At 54.4% G+C, this 19,745-nt stretch overlaps 3 protein-coding genes across 3 annotated transcripts; all 3 read left to right on the top strand.

Annotated features, from left to right (window-relative positions):
• Positions 1–6: 6 nt before the first annotated feature.
• LTHEOB_8754 (Deoxyribose-phosphate aldolase) lies at positions 7–3,058 on the top strand (the record flags this gene model as incomplete). The annotated part of the gene is made up of 7 exons (XM_035518266.1): positions 7–30; positions 87–244; positions 306–1,514; positions 1,722–2,212; positions 2,266–2,377; positions 2,430–2,540; positions 2,593–3,058. 7 exons carry the CDS (start codon positions 7–9, stop codon positions 3,056–3,058), a joined length of 2,571 nt encoding a protein of 856 aa, XP_035370059.1.
• Positions 3,059–12,227: 9,169 nt separating this feature from the next.
• Positions 12,228–14,620, top strand: LTHEOB_8753 (Hexose carrier protein; the record flags this gene model as incomplete). Its single annotated transcript, XM_035518265.1, has 7 exons — positions 12,228–12,740; positions 12,793–12,914; positions 12,968–13,335; positions 13,394–13,719; positions 13,774–14,108; positions 14,402–14,475; positions 14,529–14,620. 7 exons carry the CDS (start codon positions 12,228–12,230, stop codon positions 14,618–14,620), a joined length of 1,830 nt encoding a protein of 609 aa, XP_035370058.1.
• Positions 14,621–15,036: 416 nt separating this feature from the next.
• Positions 15,037–16,095, top strand: LTHEOB_8752 (Homocysteine s-methyltransferase; the record flags this gene model as incomplete). Its single annotated transcript, XM_035518264.1, has 1 exon — positions 15,037–16,095. The coding sequence occupies one exon, from the start codon at positions 15,037–15,039 to the stop codon at positions 16,093–16,095; it is 1,059 nt and encodes a 352-aa protein (XP_035370057.1).
• Positions 16,096–19,745: the final 3,650 nt, after the last annotated feature.

Here is a 19,745-nt window from a genome sequence, read left to right as displayed (position 1 = left end):
CAAACAATGGCTCCCCATCTGCAGTCCAAGGTCAGTCGTCCCGTGTTGCCATTCCAAATTCGTCCAGACCACTGATCGTTGCCCAGAAGCGCAAACGCCCAAACACTCTCTTAGACCTGGCCGATCGGCAGGCCAATGCCAGCAGCAATGGCTCCGACACGAGCAAGCCGACCGCCGTTTACACCCCAACCAAGGGGCGCTCCCACACGCTTAGTATCGCGCTTCCGGGAAGCATAATTGCGAAGTATGGCTTCTCAGATGGCCCATCAAAGCCCGCTTGGTTAGCTTACCAGACTGTGCCGCAGTGCTCAATCGCACGACCTCAAGACGTCCATGGCCGGCGCCATCGCGCGCGCTGCCGCCGTTTTCTGCGTTGACGAAATCGTCGTCTTCGATGACAAGCAGAGCCAGGTGCTCAACAAAGGAAGGGGGAGCCCGGTGGATGGGAGCAGTGGCTTTGGTGACGACTGTAGCAAAGGCTTCGGGAAGGGTGGATACGGAACCATGCGAGGTGCAGCCTATACCGGCTACTCGGACCCTGACTACTTCTTGTACCACCTGCTCTCCTACCTTGAAACGCCGCCAAATCTGCGCAAGGCCCTCTTCCCCTTGCACCCGAACCTACGCACGGCGGGTACATTACCAAGCCTAGACATGCCGCACCATCTGCGTGCCGACGAATGGTGCCAATACCGCGAGGGTGTCGTGGTGGATCCGAACGCGTCCGACGATGGCAGCAGCTGGACCGGAAGCTCGTACTCTGGCTCTCCGCCGGCTCCTAGCAAACCGAGTCAAATCATCTCGCTGAAAAAGCAGAAGAAGTTCAAGAAGGGAAGCCCGCCTTTGGCAGACTTCAGGCACAGTAATAGTCCGCCGGTGACGCTGGACCTCAGCGTCGGCGCCAGAAATGGGGCTGCCCCGTACACGGTTGTGGACGCCGGTCTTCCCCAGCCCATCCAGCTTGATCTGGAGGAGCCCATCCCTCCGCACACGCGCGTTACGCTCAAGCTGGCTTCGGCGGAGAACCCGGGCTACTACTACGGCCTGGATGCGCAGCCCGTCGATCCCGCGCAGCCACGCGAAGAGGCCGGATACTACTGGGGCTACCAGACGCGCCAGGCCGGCAGTCTGTCGGCGGTATTCACCGAGTGCCCCTTCGACGGCGGCTACGACGTGTCGGTCGGGACAAGCGAGCGCGGCATGCCCGTGTCGCAGATACTGGCTCGCGGTGGTGTGCCCAAGGAAGACGACGGCGGCGGCGGCGGCGGCGGGACTCTGCCGGACGAGTTCAAGCACTTGATTCTCGTGTTCGGCGGTGTTTCTGGACTGGAGGTGGCGGCCATGGCTGACGAAGACCTCGTGGCCAAGGGCGTTACGGGGAAGAATGTCGGCAGCATCTTCGACGCGTGGGTGAACCTAGTGCCGAACCAGGGTAGCCGCACGATCCGCTGCGAAGAGGCCGTTTGGCTAGGCCTGATGAGCTTTAGCGAGTACGTCAGGCGCAATGGCGAAAGGTAAGTCGAGCCAGCAACTGATTCTTTCTGGCTCTAAAAAAGCATCTAGCAGCATTTCCTGGAGAATCTGGGCGTGGGAACTTACTTGCTTGGGAAACTTGGACATCTGGCCGGCGTCATTGCTGGATATACCACTTAGTGCTCACCAGGAGTTCATAGCGCGCATTTTAAATGCGAATTTCGACAAAGACTGCTGAGGACGTGAAGCCGTGGTTCGCAGAAGACGGCAGTGTTGATGACGGGTGTGCACGTGATCGCGTTCCAGCGGGAGAGCTCTCCAACTTTTTCGGCGAGCGCCTGCCATCCGAGCATCCTCGGCGCGAATCGAGAGATCAACGCACACCCAAACGACCTTGTCGCCCGCGCCCGCGCGCCCCTCCCAATCGCAATGGCTTCCTCGCTGGCCATTCGGCGCGCCCCGCGTCTCGCCCTGCCCACCCGCCCCGCCCACGTCACTGGCTACCGTTGTCTTTCCTCCGCATCTTCGACCTCGCCACGGATACAACAATCGCGGATACTGCAACAATGTGCGGTGGGGGACAGGAAATTCAGTACTGTCGGCTCCAGGCAGGCCGAGATGTCGGCCGGCATGAAGCGCATGGTTCAGGACATGCAGAAGCGCAGGGCGATGCCGAGCGTGACGACCATACAGATGCAGAACATGGACGAGGTGCCAACTGACATGGGGTTCATGCCTGGTATGCGCCTCTTCCCTTAGGGATGTAAAGAGTTGAGGGCTAAGCTGTGATAGATACTTTCATTAGACCGACGGGTGCGAATGTGCCTTCTCTGATCAGGGAGCCGAAGATTAGGTTGAAGATGGAGTATCATTGGGTGAAGACTAGGGTCTATGATATTGTCAGGTAGGTCAGTTCGGCGAATGCGGTCTTCTGGATTGCGCTAACTATATTTCAGCCGGCTGGTGTACAAGTTCACGACGGTGAAGCCGCGTCCTGCCATCGGCAGACGCGGCATTCGCCAGCTTGCGCTTCGGCTGCATAAAGACATGTACACGGCATTTGCCTTGTAAGAGCACAGCACAGCCCAGCTTCGACGCCAAATACTGACTTCTCTCAAGTGGCGACGTCCAGCACCTATCCACCATCTGCACCGACGGCATATTCAACACCTTCCGTGCGCGCATCAACGCACGCAAGCCCAACGAACGCCTGTACTGGGCACGGCTATCGCAGCCGTGGCCACGCATCGTGTCCGACCGTGTCACCAGAATCCCCGTTCCAGGCGTTGATTCAAAAACTAGCCCATGCTGCATCCGCCAGATCGTCTTCCGCATAAAGTCGAAGCAGTCGCTGATCAGAGGCTGGGTGCACAAGGAAAGAGGCGGGAAGCAGAGACTGTTGGATTCGCACGGCCAGGAATTGCCCGTGGATCAGGATGGAGAGGTTACCATAGATCGCATGCGGCAGGACGTGAGGACGGTCGACGAGTACTTCGTGCTTCAGAAGAGAATGTGGATGGGCAAGGAGGAGAGCTGGAGCGTGTGGGGATTGGTGGACGAGTCCAACCTAGATAATCTTGAGTAATGTTGATTAGCTGTACATTGTAAAAAAATACGAAATAGAGCACAGGGCAGATATGACGGAGGGCGGTCCGGGATCGGGTGTTTTCCGTCTGTTCCTTGCTTTTCTGGCCACAGTTCCTGGACCCTGGCGCTAAGCCCTAAGAAAAAATCCGGGGAAGAAGGAACGGCTCCAGGCGCAGACGTGATCCGACCACACCTCCCCCCAACCCATCTGGCCTCTTCCCGCTCGATCCCCTCCAGTCTGGACCTCCTCAGCTGTCGCACCACCACCAGCGGGACCTACGCCGCGCTCCACTCGTGCCCGGATCAAGCGGTCCCATCGCCGCATCCGCCCTCCCTTTTTTTCTCTTTCCACCCCACCTTCCTTGCTCGCGGCAGTCGGCGCCCTGTCGTCATGCCTTGAACGCGTGCGCGCTGCGAAAAAACAGGGTCCAACCGCCCAATCTCTTCTCGTTTCTGACGTTCCACCACCTCTCCTCTTTTCACCCGCCCTCCTTTCTCTTGCGCGGGTTTCAGTCTCTCTTCCCCGTTCGCTATCCCCTCGCCCACATCCTGCCTTTCAATGCCGTGTGGAGAGCTTTCCGGTCCAAACCAGCGTGTACACCCAGCCGTCCGTTAGCCGCTTGCATTCTCTCTTCTTTGTCGTAATTCCACGTCAGCAGCAGAGGCCCTCTATCCACCACTACTTTGCACCATCAGCAGTCGGCCGCGCCGGATCTACGTCAGCGCACGCCTTTGGCAGCAGCGGCATAGCGTCCTGCGGATATTGCGCAAATGTCGTCGCAGCCGCCGCATCAACGTGCGCGTCCCGGAGCCCGCCATCCTTTCGCAGCCTCGGCGCCCTCCGCTCCGCTTGCTCAGCCTCAACCCGTGCCATCGACACCCCCGCCATCCTACACGCCCAAGGATCCTTTCGCACCAGATGACCGTGTATCATCGCAGTACCAGACGCAAGGAATCCCTCAGCCGCTAACTGCCGTACCTACCTCTTCCCGGCCGCCATCCCGCCGCTGTTCAAATCCAGCGAACGCTGCCGTTCCCGCATTTTCCACCCCGGAATCCCACCAGCAGCAAGCAACGGCCCAAGTACATGCCCGCCGTCGCTCCAGTGCCGCTGCCCGTGTCGCCGCTGCCTCCGCGCCTGACCTCAGCCGAACCTTATCTCGCGAGGATCCTAGCCTTGACATGAACGGCATCCCGCAATCTAACAGCATCGAGCAGCTGGACTCTCCAAACGCCGAACCACCGTCCTCTGCTCTCCACCCTCGCATTGCCGTCGTGCTCGGAATCAACGAGTCCTTCCACGTGCCGCTGCTGTTGTGTCGTGCCTTGGCGACGGCCCCGCCCATTTGGTGGTTTGTGAGGTGTGTCGTGCTAGTTTGGCGGCTGGCAATTAGCGCGTTGAGAGGAGGGTTGCACAAAGACGTTGAGTGGGGGGTTGCGGGATGGAGGGGTGGGGGTGTAGGTGGGGGAGCAGGGTTTGACAATGCTGCAACAGGGCCTGAATGTGGGAGCGAGGTGGCAAGTTTGGTCATTACGGAAGTTGGATTGGCGGCGTTGTGGGTAAGTTTGTCTTGCGTTTCCCTGGTTATTTGGTCCTCCGCGTTCTTGAAGCATATGTGGGAAAGAAAAGATGTTGGGAGAGTCGAAGGGCTTAGGCTCTTGGTGTCAGGAATAGAGATTGGTTGGCTAATTTCCGGTCCCACATGCAGTGCACAGCATCAGGATATCTTTCTTTCTACTTCGCGGATTGTCTCATGTCCCGATGGTAAGCATTTTCTCAGCCTATTTTTTTCCGCGCTTCGTCTTTTCCCCTTTTGGAAAAAAAAAGAAAGGAGAGAGACAGGCTGTACCAGGAACCTGGAGAGAAACTTCTTGCAAAGGGCAAGACAAGCGTTATTGGGGTTGAAGATAGATTGAAGAGCTAGGAAGAAGGGATAGACGAGAAAGCGAATGGGGCACAACGAAGTATCAAACTGGAACTCTACGGCTTACGATACATCCTTGCACTACAGGCTGCTCAACTACACACCCGCCGCGACCCTCGTTCGGCTCTTTACCATTTCAGCCATCAACGTCTACACAACCTCCTGGTGGCTTCATCTTTCCGGCGCTAGTTCTGATCCCCGTCTCCTCCTCCCTGCTTGGATATGTATCGCTAGCGTAAGTCCTTTTTTTACACCGCCCAACATCGCCACGGCCTCTATCCCCCCATTTCATTGCATCACTGACGAAATTGGTTCTAGATGCTAACAATCCTATACCATCTCGCTCACCGCCACGTCAACATTCGCCGCGAGACCCGTGCCGCCGTCCGTGCCTTCTACGTTTCAAGCAGCGTAAGCTTGTTTCTCCTACTACTACAGAGCCACCTTGAGAGGGGCACATGGAGGGTTGCACCGCTAGTAGGCATCGTGGAAAGAGTCGCCCGTGCTTGGAGCGATGCGAGAGTTCCGACGGCTGGTGGTGGCGGTGAGCTGTGATGACTTGGAGCCCGGGTTGATATTTCTCTCCCATTCTGTTTGCCATGCTTATTTGCTATTGGTCGATTCCCTTCTTCGAATCATAGCCTTGGGGTCTCTCTTGATGGTTATAATGGGGAGCGGTCTTCTTCCTGGTATTCACATGATATGGGTTTCATTACATTTTTCTTCAGCCACTTTTGGCAGTCGATTGATGAGCAAGGAGCTTGGTCATGGCGGCGTGGCGCTGTTTTGGGGGGTTTTACTGTCAATTTTTGGGAGATTCCTACTCGAGAAACATTTCCTCATGCACCTGGAACTCTTGAGCTTGCTCGGTGCGACGTTACTGAGTGAATGAATGATGTGCGCGCCATTGATACTTGCGGGATTGTCATGGCCGAATTTCATTCCAAATGATGCGGCGATGAGAAAGGCGGTAAGAACAAGCGGCCTGGGGTAGCGTGCGGTCGTTGGTGTTGGCGCGAGTTCCTTATGCAAGTAGGCACGCAGATGCATGGTTCATGCGCTGCGGTCAGCTGAAGGGCAGAACAACGCGAAATTCCGGAGGAGGGAGCGGGCCCGGGGGTATAAATACTTTCCCTTGCTTCCGTTTCTTTGTCGAACGAAGACTGTTGGTCTGCTATAAGCAGATACAACGTACACGGCTACAACACAGTCTGTGCTTGTGTTGTGCTTTTCGGATTTGAGACTTCTTTTCTCTGCTGTTGTGGTAGCATGGTATTTGGAGGAAGGATGTATGGAGATATGTTTCGAGTCCGGGTTGAATTTCAGCAGGATGATACGTTGGTGAGGTTTGGTGACGTATTCTTTGAGAATGCAGCAGTTGACGGTAGAGGGCTAGAGTAACAATCAGGTGGCCAAGAAGACTTGGGGATCTCAAAAACCAGGCTGGTTTAAATACGAGGGGTGATATACAATATAGAGAGAAAAAAAAAGGAGAGCCGTTGTAGATGACTCGGTCCAAAAGATGACGTACATACAAGCTTAGCTATTGCAAAAGCGGGCTAGTGATGCGCTATATCAGCAAATTTCCCTGCTAGCTGACAGAGCCAGCAGAGCTGGCGATGCAGAAGCAAGGGTGATTTACAGGAACGCACCCCTAGCAGCTCCAGTAATTCGATTTGCTGCCAGGGCTGAAGGGGCTGGAGGAGCTGGAAGCAAGTCGAGTTGCTGTTAACCGTATGTGGCTTGGTCCAGCTGCTTCCAGATAAACCTGAATTTTATACAGTCCCCTCTCACAGCCGATAGCTAGCGTGGATTTGTTATTTTGCTCATGTCATGGGTAAAATTCGACATTCTCGTCCGGACAATAGCCTCAACTACCCACATATGTTAATTTTTTTTTAAAAAAAAAGCGGAGCTGGGGCATAGTTACACTATGTTCTAAAGCCCTGCTATTCTTCGCGCTAGCATCGGCTGCAGCATCCCTCTGTACGTGGGTAATTCTGCTGATGCATTTACGCTTTTGCCAAATGTGGTCAGAGGGCTAAGTTTTCAACTTTAGCATTTCGAGACAATCTTGAAGCCTTAGACGCCGGAAATCTTTTCCCATGTCCATTCCAGACCAAGGTTTGGCCATGGAACTCCCTTGCGCTTCTAAGACCAGCCAGTGGACCGGGCGCATCGCCTGAGATAAAATGCCCAGCCCATCGCCAGTACATAAAGCCGGCTGTAATCGCCATCATCTGAGAGATGCTCTTATCTTCAACGGTCAGAAACGGTCCCCCTTGAAATCGGCACAAAATCCCAGGCTCTCGCACAAGACCAACGGTAATCCACGAAGCAACGGTTTGGAACTCCACATGCGGACAGCAAGCAAAAAGTCCGGGTCAGGCTACGCATTGCCTTTTTGCGCTCGCACAAATCGCCATGGAGCACGGATCCGGGGCCATGGTCGTTCAGTCCGGAAGTCCTCTTAAGCTAAAGCACTCAGACTTCATCCCGCTCCTCTGGCACGAGGCCCCTGCTCACCTACGTCATTCGCGACCAACGCGAACGCGTGAGCGGGTCTCGCTTTCAAACCACTGAGACCGAGGAAACGAGATGCGGGTCAACCTTCCCCGCACCAAACCCGCATTACCTTCCCCACATCGCACGGGGGAAACCTTCCCCGCAGAGCACCAATAAATCAATCGCCGCTTGGGGTAGTTCGCTCTACTGCAGACAGATTAGGAAGGTAGGCACTTTCCGGCTTGGAAACGCAGGGCTTAGCCGCAGCCGCTTCCGTCGTTCGCCGTCGCCGTCCCTAGCGCGCCAAATAATGCGCATCCAGGATGCCGGGTACCGGAGATGGCGTTTTCTGATTTTCTCGGTTGCGGCTTTCTTCTTCCGTGGAGCTTATCTGTCGGCTTTCGAGACTTAGCCTATTGTTCACTATGTGGATCTGCGCCGGTTGCTGCGGCACGAGCGGCAGCGGGAGCTAACATCTTCAAGTTGTACTTCATTTCTGGCAATACCATCGACTATCTTATTAAATATTTGGAATACTTCTTGCGTACGACGGTCAACCGTGTGGGAGCTGTGGGACGTTCTCGTGTTCAGTATCGAGCTTTGGCACGGGGAGATTATGCCATTACTCAATCTACATTCTTCCACATCACATCTGTGCAATCCTCATGGATCGTGTAGGTAAATGAATTGAAGTAATCGGCGTAAAAATGGCGCAAGCGCAAGATTTTCCAAAGTGAGGTCGAAGTAATGGAGTACACGACAAACCTTCGTTGATCCAGATGCACCGCCAAGGTTGCAGACACCACTCACATGCGCAGATAATTGCATCACAAGTGCGAAGCCAAGCAATGTACTCACATGCAGCCGTTGCTATGGCCATGCGTTCGTAAGCCTGAAAAAGTATTTCTCATGTGTATATATTGAGTCTGAAAGCTCCAATCTGCACCCAGCGCAACAGAAAGTTTGGCGACGACTTCTAATTTAGCACCGGACTTGTTTGGGCCACTTGTTTTGCGGTCTAGAAGAAAATCCGGCTCAGATTGGACAAGAAAAGCTCAGCATAATGTCTGAAAGATTATTATTCGATAATGCGCAGACACAGCATCATACTAGGATGTTGTGTATGAGCATTGAAGGACCTGCGCTACTGTTTTCATGATCTGAATTGAGGTAGCATGGCAAGGACTATCAGACTCCATTGCAGGGAAATCGAGGCACAGATTTCAATCCCACCCGTTGGAATCCTAGAACGAAATCACAAAAGACAGCGGGCCGCGGAGATTGAGACATGAGGGACTTCCAGACGTTTTACTGAATCCAAGTATGAGTGGGCGGTTGCGGGGATGGCGTGCGTTACTTTAATCCCAGCAAGATAACTGCGCAACCCAATAATAACTTCCTATACAAATGCGAGCAACAATCAACACCAGCGGTATCTATGATTAATTTAAGGAGGTGGGTGGTCGGCATCATTATCAAGCAGCGATGAGTTCCAACTCTAAAGAGTTTGATTTCTTTCCACCGTAGTGCGTATTGTTACGAGCCAGGCACTTTCATGAGTCGAGGAAAAGCTGTTCAACAGCGCATGTGTGCGACGATCCACTGCTAGAACCATTATTATTGTATCTAACTATAGGCAGACATCTTAATAACCCCGCGAACTTCTCTCCTCGCATCACCTCACTCCACAGCTCCACTTCAAGATCTGCAACCGCAGCATGGTGAACCCGTCTCAGACTCATCTCTCACTAGCCGAAGCGAATTCTCCGCCGAAATCATCGAGCGAACTGTTGGCGTTTCGGTATGGTATTGTACGTGGCCGCAAGCTCGCCCCTCGCTGTCGTCCGTGGAGCGTCGGCAATGCATGTGTATCTTGGATTGTGGCCTAGCCGGAAGACTCGGACGAGTGTCGATCCACAAGTATGGGAAGTGACTGTCGCCGGCGACGGAGGTGGTAGTGCGGAGGATTCGTATTTAATGCGGACTGGATGTACCTAGAACGAGATCAAGCATTTGTGAAATGCTCAGCACGTCAACTATGACTTGGAGAACAACTTGCAAAAAATGAAAGTTTCCGTATCTGTCGCGCTCTATTTCAGGTGTCGACGACATCCGCATGGTCTTATGAGAAGTTGGAGAGGGAAGTGTTTCCTCGACAGAGTTCGGCCTTTTCGAACATCGTATAACGGGGACCGATTCTCGATTCTGGAAGTGTGGTCGGAGTACGGAAAGCGGACACACCCTACCACCGTCAACTCAAGTGTAATTGGAGATCTTGAAGGTGTTGCAGTTCCGAGACAAAAGGCTCAACTGCATTCCCATACTGCTGCTGCGTATTTAGTTTAGTGTCACGGAACGCTTTATCCAGAGTACAATCACTACTCATACGGATATTCAGGACATAGCAAAGGAGACACGGTTTGTAGAGACCACCTCTTCCCCTATCTCACCAAAGACCGTACAGTCAAGCACAGGCCAGTTCGAACCGGGGCTCTAGACGGAAGAGATCAAGACGCTGAATCTCAACAAGTCCGGTGGACCAAACAACCCAGCACGAGGGGCTATTGCAGAGTCGATTTCCGCTTCGGGCCTTATCGATCCAGACTCCGGGTGGCAAGAAAGCCGAGAGATAAACGCAGTGATGTCCGTCCGGTGAGCGTGCCTCGGCGGAACTTGGCTGTTGGCCCCTGCCCTTTGGGCTATTCGAAGACTGGGTTCCTTCAAAAAGAAGTGGGTTTGCCGTCGTGTTTCGGCCTTTGACGATGCATGTGAACACTGCTACGGACGCGCGGCATTTTCTCGTCGAGGGAAGTGGCGTTCTGGACCCTAGGATTTGGGCCTCTCAATGCAACATTCTTAATGCGTTGTTTTTTTTTCTTCGGGTGACGAAAGCCACAAGCCATGGGAAAACAGCCCCATTGTGGCGAATAGGTCGGGCTGCGTTTGTTGGGACTTGCCCGTGTCAAGGACTAAAAGGGGCCCCCGAGTGTAAATGACCGATTGGGACGGCATTGCGGGTCGAAGCGGGAAGTCGGCGGCTACGGGCAGTGATTGATTGGACTAAAACACACGGAATAGCCCTTCAGAGGCGGAGATGCGGCTTTCTTGGGATGAGATGATTGACGACGGGTCGAACTAAGATAAAGAATCGGAGCAATTCTGGAGCGCGAGATGCTAGGCACAACATCGGACAGGCTCTGATTCGCCATAGGGACAGGCGTAAAGAGCGGTACGTACTGTAGATGATATGAAATGGGTCGGGTTGGTATGGCCGGAAAAGGGGTTCCCGTATGATTTCATGGCGGAGATGGCGGAGCATTCTGATACACCAGCGTGAAGATTTTCTTCCACCCATTAGAGGAGTGCGCGTTCCCGCGAGATTTGCGTGAAGACGGACGCATGGAGTAACAAGTCCAAAGGAGTGGCACATTAACTGGAGCACTCAAGGGGAGGGCGAGGTTGATAATGGGAAGTACAGATACAGGGATGCAAGCCACCAAGACGATCACGTCTAGCCTTGGCTCCGCGTAAGACCGGAAGCAGTTCCTTCCTTGTCAAAGACCGACGCTGACAAGCATGCAGTTGCCGACACGCATCGCTTGGCAGGTCCTGTGTTGAAACCTGAACAGCGGACAAAAGTGGAGTGACTGGTGGTGTTGAGAGCTGGCTGGCAGGCGGAAAGTGACGCAGCGGATCACGAGCCAATGGCCAGTATCAGGGAAGCTCGCGGTGGAGGCGGCTCTGTTGGGCAGCCAGGAACCGGGACGAGAATGCGGCGGAAGCGCAGGCGTATGATGGGCGGTGGCAGATGACCTGTGGCGGGACGCAACCGTGCAGAGGAAGGGTCGCGACGTAGCATGCCTTGGCGCTAAACGGATGCGGTAGTCGGGCGCCTTGGAGGGCTCCTCTCTCGGCAACCGTGCGGCTGAAAAAGCGAGGCTTGCTGCCCAGGCCTTGACGACGCGTCGTGCCGCCAACACAACACCAGCCCGCTGGCATGGTGATGGATGGCTCTTCGTCATGCGGACAGGCCAATGGGGCCGGCTGCATTGCCAGGGAAGGCAGTGGAAGTGGACCAGCGCGACCCGATCCGCACGATAGCCGGTACTTCTCCATGGGGAGCAACGAGAGATGACGTCGAGTCGGCCGTTTGAGGAAGCGGCCGATTGGCTGGGGCGGTTGATGCGCCGGCAGTGGCTACCGGGTGGCCCGCGCTTTAGGCGGCCAAACTGCTCGGCCACTGCGCCGCCATTGACGTCGGCTTTTGGTCGCCACCACCGCCTGCCGCTCTGGTCCTCCGTTACTCTGCCCTCTTCGTAAACAAGAAATCTGCCGCCTCTGATTCGCCTGCCTGCCTGCTGACTCGGCCTGTCCCACAATTCCGCCGTGCGCGCATTCCGCTTGGGATCCTTGGGGCAGTTTCTCCCCCAGCTGCACTCTAACGGGAATGGACTTCCGACCAGGACAAGCTCACCTCCCCCAGCTGTCTCCACAGATGCCAACCCCAGATCACGGACTAAGACCTAGTCTGGAGCCCCGGACGGCTGTGCGCCCTGCAGGCGGTCATGGACATACGCCATCCCGTCCCATGCCGCCGTTGCGCCAGATGGAACCTGCCCGAACTATAAAATGTTCCCAGAATCCTCCAGCCTCTGTTGCTCTTCACTTGGCAGCTCGACAGAAGCCAGAGCACTTGTTTGATCTTTCAATCAGTCCTTCCGCCCCAATCTGCCCATCATGGATGCCTCCGACAAGGACAGCGCGAAGCTCTCCAAGGGCAGCGCCGAGTACCACGAGGATGTCAACGCCATGAAGACCATACCGACCGCCGACCTCCCCGACCTGATGGCTGAGGAGGTTTCCTATGGTCGGAGCGGTCTTCGTGGTCTCATCGATTCGCCTTTCGTCTTCGGTGCTGCATTCCTGGCCTCCCTCGGCGGCTTCTCTTTCGGATACGACCAGGGCGTCATCTCCATTATCAACGTTATGCCCCAGTTCCTGAACACATACCCCATCCTGAACGAGGGGGGCTTCTACACCGGTCTTATGACCGCCATGTTGGAGCTCGGTGCCTTTCTGGGGTGTTTCTTCATGCCCTGGCTCGCCGATAAGATCAGCCGCAAATGGGCTCTGAGCGTCGTCGTCTGCATCTTCTGCATTGGCGCCATCATCCAGACCTCCGCGCCCAACTATGGTGCTCTGGTCTTTGGCCGCTTCTTCGGAGGTATTGGTGTCGGAACCCTGGCACTGGTAAGCTCACCATTTTCAACCTCATTGTGGCACGACACTTACACTGCAACAGGGTGCACCCCTCTACATCTCGGAGATCGCACCTCCCAACCTCCGCGGCGCTCTTCTTGTGCTCGAGTCAGTTTCCATCGTCCTGGGAGTCGTCGTCTCGTACTGGATCAGCTACGGCACAAAGTGAGTCGAAACCTTGGCCTTGGAAGCCCGCCACAGTCTAACAGTGTTTTCAGAGAGCTCGAAGGCGAGATCGCATTCCGCCTTCCTTTCGGCCTTCAAATGGTTTGCGCTGTCCTCCTCGGCATCGGAATCCACTTCTTCCCTTACAGCCCTCGTTGGCTTGGCTTGAAGGGCCGCGAGGCAGATTGCTTGCAGAGCTTGTCTCAGCTTCGCCGCTTGCCTCCGACCGACAACCGTGTCCAGGCCGAGTTCCAGGCCATCATGACCGAAGTCGAGTTCCAGAAGAAGCTCACAGAACTCCATCACCCCGGCCTCTCTGGCTTCAAGCTTGAGATCGCCAGCTGGTTTGACCTCTTCAAGAAGAAGAGCTGGAGGCGTACGGCTGTCGGCACTGGTGTCGCCTTCTTCCAGCAATTTTCCGGTATGGTGTATCTTCATCTGGGAAGAATTCGGACAAAGCTAACATTGCGGTAATTCAGGCATCAACGGCTTCATCTACTACGCTCCTATCCTTTTCCGCTCTCTGGGTCAGACCGACGAAATGTCTCTTATTCTCTCGGGCACGCTCAACATCAGCCAGCTGGTCGCTGTCGTAGTCTGCTTCTTCATTATCGATCGCATCGGTAGGCGCCCGCTCGCCATCTGGGGCGCGGTCGGCATGGCGATGCCGTACATTGTCATGAGTGTTCTGGTTGGGCTGTACTCGTCCAACTGGGCGGGTCACCAGGCGGCGGGCTGGGTGACGACGGCCATGGCTTACGTCTACACCTTCTTCTACGGCGTCTCGTACTCGCCTTTGACTTGGGTATGTTCTTTGCGAGTCCCTACTTGGTGTTCAGAAATACTAACAACCTTGAAGGCTTTGCCCAGCGAGGTCTTCCCCAACGGTACCCGTGCCAAGGGCGTGGCTCTGTCGACGTCGGTCGTCTGGCTGGCCAACTTCATCATCGGCGTCATCGTGCCCACCATGATCGAGAAGGCCGGCTTTGGTACCTACGTGTTCTTCGCCGGGTGGTGTATTCTCGCTGTCGTTTGGGCTTACTACCTTGTTCCCGAGACCAAGGGCCGCACCCTCGAGCAGATGGACGAGGTCTTCGGCGACAACTCGGCCCAGGAGGAGCGTGAGATCATGGCCGAAGTGGTCCGCAACGGCGGCGCGAGGAGAGCGGATGAGCTGGTGCAGGATGTGAAGGTGTGAGTGCGCAGTCAGTGGTTTTGACATGTTATATACCCCTCTGTTTTCCTGCATGAGATGGCGTTATGATCATGATAGCGATTGAAATTGACCTTTGAAAGAAAAGAAGACTTTCCTGGTGATGTTGTGAATGCGATTGTAAGCTTTCTTAGGACAAATTCGATTTCAGCAACAGCCTTCAGGGCTCTCGCGGCCCCAACTGCTCAACTGACGAACGCTAGAGTGCCGTTAGAGCGCCGCGAGGCCGCCAGAGGATGTGCCATGTGAAGAAGCGGCTCCGTGATCCATGCAGGACCGGTGAAAAGCGAAGCCAGAGTTTCGTACCGTTCAGCGACGAAGCTGCGAATCGCGTTGACTTCCCAAAAGGTAAGAGCAAAGGATCGTGGACCATGCTGAGCGCTCGTTAATGACTCGCACAGAATGCTGGGGAAGAGACTGGTGTCTCGGCACGACCAGCAACTGCTGTTCGGCAAACCTGCTCTCGCAATTCAGCCTTACCCTCTCCCGCTAACAAAGCGGCGTCAGGCCTGACCCTGACGATTGCCCGAAAGAGCGATATGGCGATTGGCAGAGGCTGTTCTGCGGACGTTACTCCGCTAGTCCAGTCAAATAGCGAGTTAGCTACCCCGCCATGAGAGGCCCCCCTCAGCCCCACCACGCGCGGTCCGACCACACACATCTTCGTTTTTCTTTTCCCGACCTCCCACATGCCCGCGAAGCTCCGGACTGACGTACGCACAGCCCGTCTCAACCACCATAGCGATCGCCGCAATACCCCACCCGCGCAATTGAACCCGCTCCGCACCTCTCCGCACCCCGCGCCCTCCGCCCCGCCCCCCGCCAAACAACTCACACCACACACAAGTCGCAACCACCAACCGTCAACCAGTCGTCACTAATTCTCCCTCACTCATACGCTCAATTACCATGCCGTCAACCCTCTCCCCCACCACACCCCTCATCCTGGACGGCGCCCTGGCGACCGAGCTCGAAGCACGCGGCTTGTCGCTGACAACGCGCCTCTGGTCCGCCGCCGCCCTCGCCTCGCCAGACTCGGCCGCCGCCATCCGCGCCGTGCACGCATCCTACTACGCCGCCGGCTCGACGGTAGCGACGACGGCCTCGTACCAAGCCTCGCTGCCCGGTCTGCGCGCCGCCGGCTACGGCGACGCAGAAGCGAGGGCGCTGGTCAAGAAGAGCGTGGACGTGGCGAAGGAGGCTCGGGACGGAGAGAAGAAGAGCAGTGGATCGCTGCTGGTCGCTGGGAGCGTCGGGCCTTACGGCGCTTTCCTGGCCGATGGCTCAGAGTACACGGGCCGCTACGCGCTGAGCGTGACCGCGTTCAAGGATTTCCACCGCGAGCGCATCGCCGTGCTGCTCGAGGGCGGCGTCGATCTGTTGGCGCTGGAGACGATGCCGAATCGCGTCGAAATCGAGGCGCTCGTCGAGTTGTTGAGAGAGGAGTTTCCGGACGCGAGGGCGTGGCTGGGCGTGACCGTTCGCCGGAGGAGGGAGGCGCTTAAGGGTGGGGCAGTTGCTGCCGTGGAAGAAGCGGTTGTGGAATTGACGAGGGTGGAAACGGGTGGCAGTTTGGCTAAGGACGAGGGGTCATTGGAGGGGGAGCAGTTGGTGCTGAGTGATGGAAGCGGGCTGAAGGGTGTAGGTGAATTAGTGAGGCACAGCGAGCAGATTGTCGCCGTGGGTGTGAACTGCGTTCCGCAGGATTCGGTTGTGGAGGCTTTGACGGGCTTAAGGGAGGGCGCAGGCGAAAAGGCGTGTGTCGTTTATCCGAACAGCGGTGAGGTGTGGGACGCTGTGGAAAAGGTATGGAGAGAGGGAGATAAGTTGGAGGGCAAGGCGTTGGAGGATAGGGTGAAGGATTGGTGGAAGGATGGTGCAAGGTGGATTGGTGGGTGTTGCCGAATGGGGCCGAAGGACATCAAGGTGATCAAGGAGGTTGTAGAGAAGCTGCAAAAGGGAGGCTAAACGGGCTCCATTATTTCCTTGCTGAACATAGAGCATCGACGCTTCACTGCTTCAGGGAAAGATGGAGTTTTCAATCATCGAGAGTACACCTCTTCTGAATTACCCTTTCTGACGCACCAGGCTCTGGGATCACACCATTTGCCGCCGCACCCCCGACCTTGACATGAAGGAGCTCAAGTACTTCGATAAACTCGCCGGCTGTGCTGTCTCTACCTTCTTCTATGCAGCTGTGCGACGACATTTGAGGCGGTGCCGTCGCTGAACCCCGTTTCTGGCTGACAGCTGACGTACCAAGCAGCCCACACTGAACCATCCATCAAGAAGCGACAATGACATCGAGCATACAGAGGGGTACTGCAGCCGATGGCTAGCGCGAAGAATAGCAGGGCCCTAAAACATAGCGTAAGCCAGTTCTTTTTCTGTTAACAAAAAAGAGCGTTTATGGGATTAATTCCACATTCACATCCAGATGATAACTTCAAGTACCCATGGTATGAGCGAAAAATAAATTTACGCCAGCCGTCGGCTGGAACCAAGGCCTGTCGTGTTCCGACGCAACCTCGGCATACTTGAAGTCTACCATTTGTAGTATCGAGATCGCTGCTATTGTTTGCGATAAACTTTGGCTCTGATACCTTGCTGTACATCATAAGGCTCATTCTGACATACCCTGCTCTACAGAATTCGTCGTCGAAATCTCTCAGGAGATCCAACTTTGTGCAAATGTGCCAGACTGTCTGCCTCGCATATTGCACTGATTAGCAAAGCGAGAAATGTGGTCTGGTGCACTCTGATCTTGCGGGCTCTTTCACATGTACAAAACTGGCACTGATCAGCCGGCTCTGCTTCTTCCGTCCCGCTTCAGACAAAACGTCACACATAGCAAGCACCCTGGCGAATGACCCTGTTGTAGACAATTGGTTTCTTCGGTAGAAATCTGAGTGGCGAGCTAGTCAATAAAGCAAATATATCAACACATTTGAAGAATGCATAGAATGATCCATAAGCTATCTGTAGGGCAGCGTGGAATATATACGCGCCAGTAGCAAACAAACAGCAAACAACAAACGAAGAGAGGCGAATGTCATGGAATCCCCCAGATACTCTGTCACTATCAAAGAATGGTGGACCGACCCCAGAATCAATTTCACAAACAAACTGCCAGACAGCTGGTCTAATTAGTCCCGAAATCTTCCAAGGTTTGTTCCAGCGGTATCAACCGCAACATCATCGAGTTTATCGAGCAGGCCTACAGGCATCAGGGCTTCCTTTGGTCTGGATTATTCGCTAGTCGATCTCCATAGAAGAGCGGGAGGTTGACTTGGCTTGGCTGACCTTGCAATGTGAAAAGTAGGAAAAAGCGAGGGGAGTGGTAGAAGAGGAGGGAAGCGCGGGAGCAGCAGTGTTTGCACCACAGCCTTACGGCGATTGTAAAGTGAGCTATGCTCGGAGCTCTTTGTACCGCCGGCTGTTCTACCCCGCTCATTTTATTATAAGAGGCGGCTTTAGGAAGCGGTTTTACTTGATATCGGCCGTGTGCGCCGACGGACCTCACCAAGTAAGTTCCGCCAGAAGCACGTGGCCTGCTTTTCGAGTGATTAAACCCAGTATTTGTTATGCTTTTGATGGCGTTTGACTTTTTAGCGACTTGTGACTTGATCAGAAGTGGCTAGTACAAGGTGATTGAATATGTTCTTGTATGTATCCGCCAATTCGAGATGCTTTCATCTGGCTACGTCAGCGCGGCATCACAACATTTCAAAAAAGCTTTCGCTTACCTAAATACTTGACTACGTTCGTTTTTTCGGTTCGCTTTGTCCCCTGGCTTAGAAGAGTCTCGCTAATATCTTTGCACGGACTCCAATGCAGTGGAGGAGCTCAGGGTAGCTGACATGAAGTCGCTAATACATGGTCTTTCATCTTGGCCTGCAGCTGGTCTCCAGCTTGGATGGCAATCCCATGGGGAAAGGAGAACCATCCAGGCTCTCCGGCCGTGATCACGAGGAGTTTCTGAGGAGCGACAAATGCAGCGTATAATCCACCAGCCTTTAGAGCATGTAATGTATCCTACGAAGAGCACGTTAGCGAACATTCGAAAAAGAAAGAGAGGTATGGGCATGTCCCGCGTGCGCTTTGCTACCACAGGTGGAAATACAACTATGGCCGCTACAAGACGCGTGTTTTATCTCGCCGCTCGCATGCAACGGTTTCCTTGCAGATCCCAGGAGCATGGGCGCTAAGCCCACCTTCATCACCTCAGCAGAGCTGGGGTTGGAGTGGCAAGCTCAACGCCTGTGGCTTAGATGGAGTCGTTGTGCAGAGTTTGCCTGGGTGCGATTCTGGGGACAACTCCGAGAATCTAGTGCGACGATGAAAGAAGAAATGGCTGCATAACCGTTAGCAGGGATTCCAATACTCATTTCCGAAAAGGAGATACAAAATTTTATAGGAGATCAGACCGTTAAAAGAAGTCTCATTCGGCTCATGCAAGCCGTCTGATTGGAATGAGTAGGACGTGTCATCATAGAACCAAGGATTCGAATGTCTGAGAAAGAGACTGAAATGAAGGGATACTTTCAAGGTGTCTGGTAGTACTGTGGAGGCCGAGAGTGTTAGAGTTTGATCGATGTGAACCGTAATAATAGTAATGAGTCTGCTGGAAGGTGCTCAGATGTTCTTCAGAGATTCTTTGATGACATCAAATGACTGGGCGGTTTCCTGACTTGCGACGAACGAAATAATGTAGCGAAATCTCGCACCAGCAGAACCATCAGTCGAACCGATTCTAATGGTTGCTAGGAGTAGTGTGAACAAGATGGGGGGTTACTTACTAAGGACCCATGGGCTGGTTCGATAACTCTGATGCTTTGTCGAACTGGCGGCATGAAGAGGCATTTGTAAGTATCAGTTTTCTGTGCCTATTACCTGGCAGCAGCAACTTGCTATTGCTTCGCAGCCGGGTCTCGGTGGGCCGCTATCGAGTCGAGAGGGCTATGTGAGGCTGACTGGACCGACCACCCCACTCAGACAGGATAGAAGGACATGCTATTCACCACCTCTTCAATATGCGGCTGGAGCGTAAGGTACAAGGAATAATCTTGTTCCATGCGGTGCAACCAGCCGGTCACTTTGGGGTAGGGTTTGAGGGACTTGAGGCACAAACCGTGAGGCGCATTTGAGATGACTTTAAGCAGTGAAATTATCGTTGCTTGTGATTAGCTTTTCTTGTTCGCAAAGAAGTGATGGTGTTGGGAAAACCCTTACTTGGAGAGCTTCTTCATCAACATGACGACGTTTGGACAAGAGTCGCATCGCAAAACCAAGCTCAGAGGCGTGGACGGAAGCGACCAGGGAGAGTAGAGCAGACCCAAAGTCGCTAATGCGAATGGGCAAAGTTGCTGTGCGTCTGTGCGCTGTGAGCAATGGATGGATTTAAGGCGCGCAGACAAAGGTTGCTGAAGGCGGTGGTTTGAGGTCGAATGGAACCGATTTTTCGGGAATATCTGAGTAAAATAAAGTCAGTAAAGTGTATTTTACAGTTATGCAAGTTTTATCAAGCTGGTAGAACAGTGTGGAGCGAGGGGATCTCAATGGAAGGTCTGTTGGTCGCAGATATGGGTGCGCGTCACCGGCACCATCTTCAGTGCGCA

Source organism: Lasiodiplodia theobromae (assembly GCF_012971845.1).
Source record: "Lasiodiplodia theobromae strain AM2As chromosome Unknown scaffold_28, whole genome shotgun sequence".
Lineage (NCBI taxonomy): Eukaryota > Fungi > Ascomycota > Dothideomycetes > Botryosphaeriales > Botryosphaeriaceae > Lasiodiplodia > Lasiodiplodia theobromae.
The sequence above is the reverse complement of the archived record's forward strand: the minus strand, read 5'-3'. Positions and strand labels throughout refer to the sequence as shown.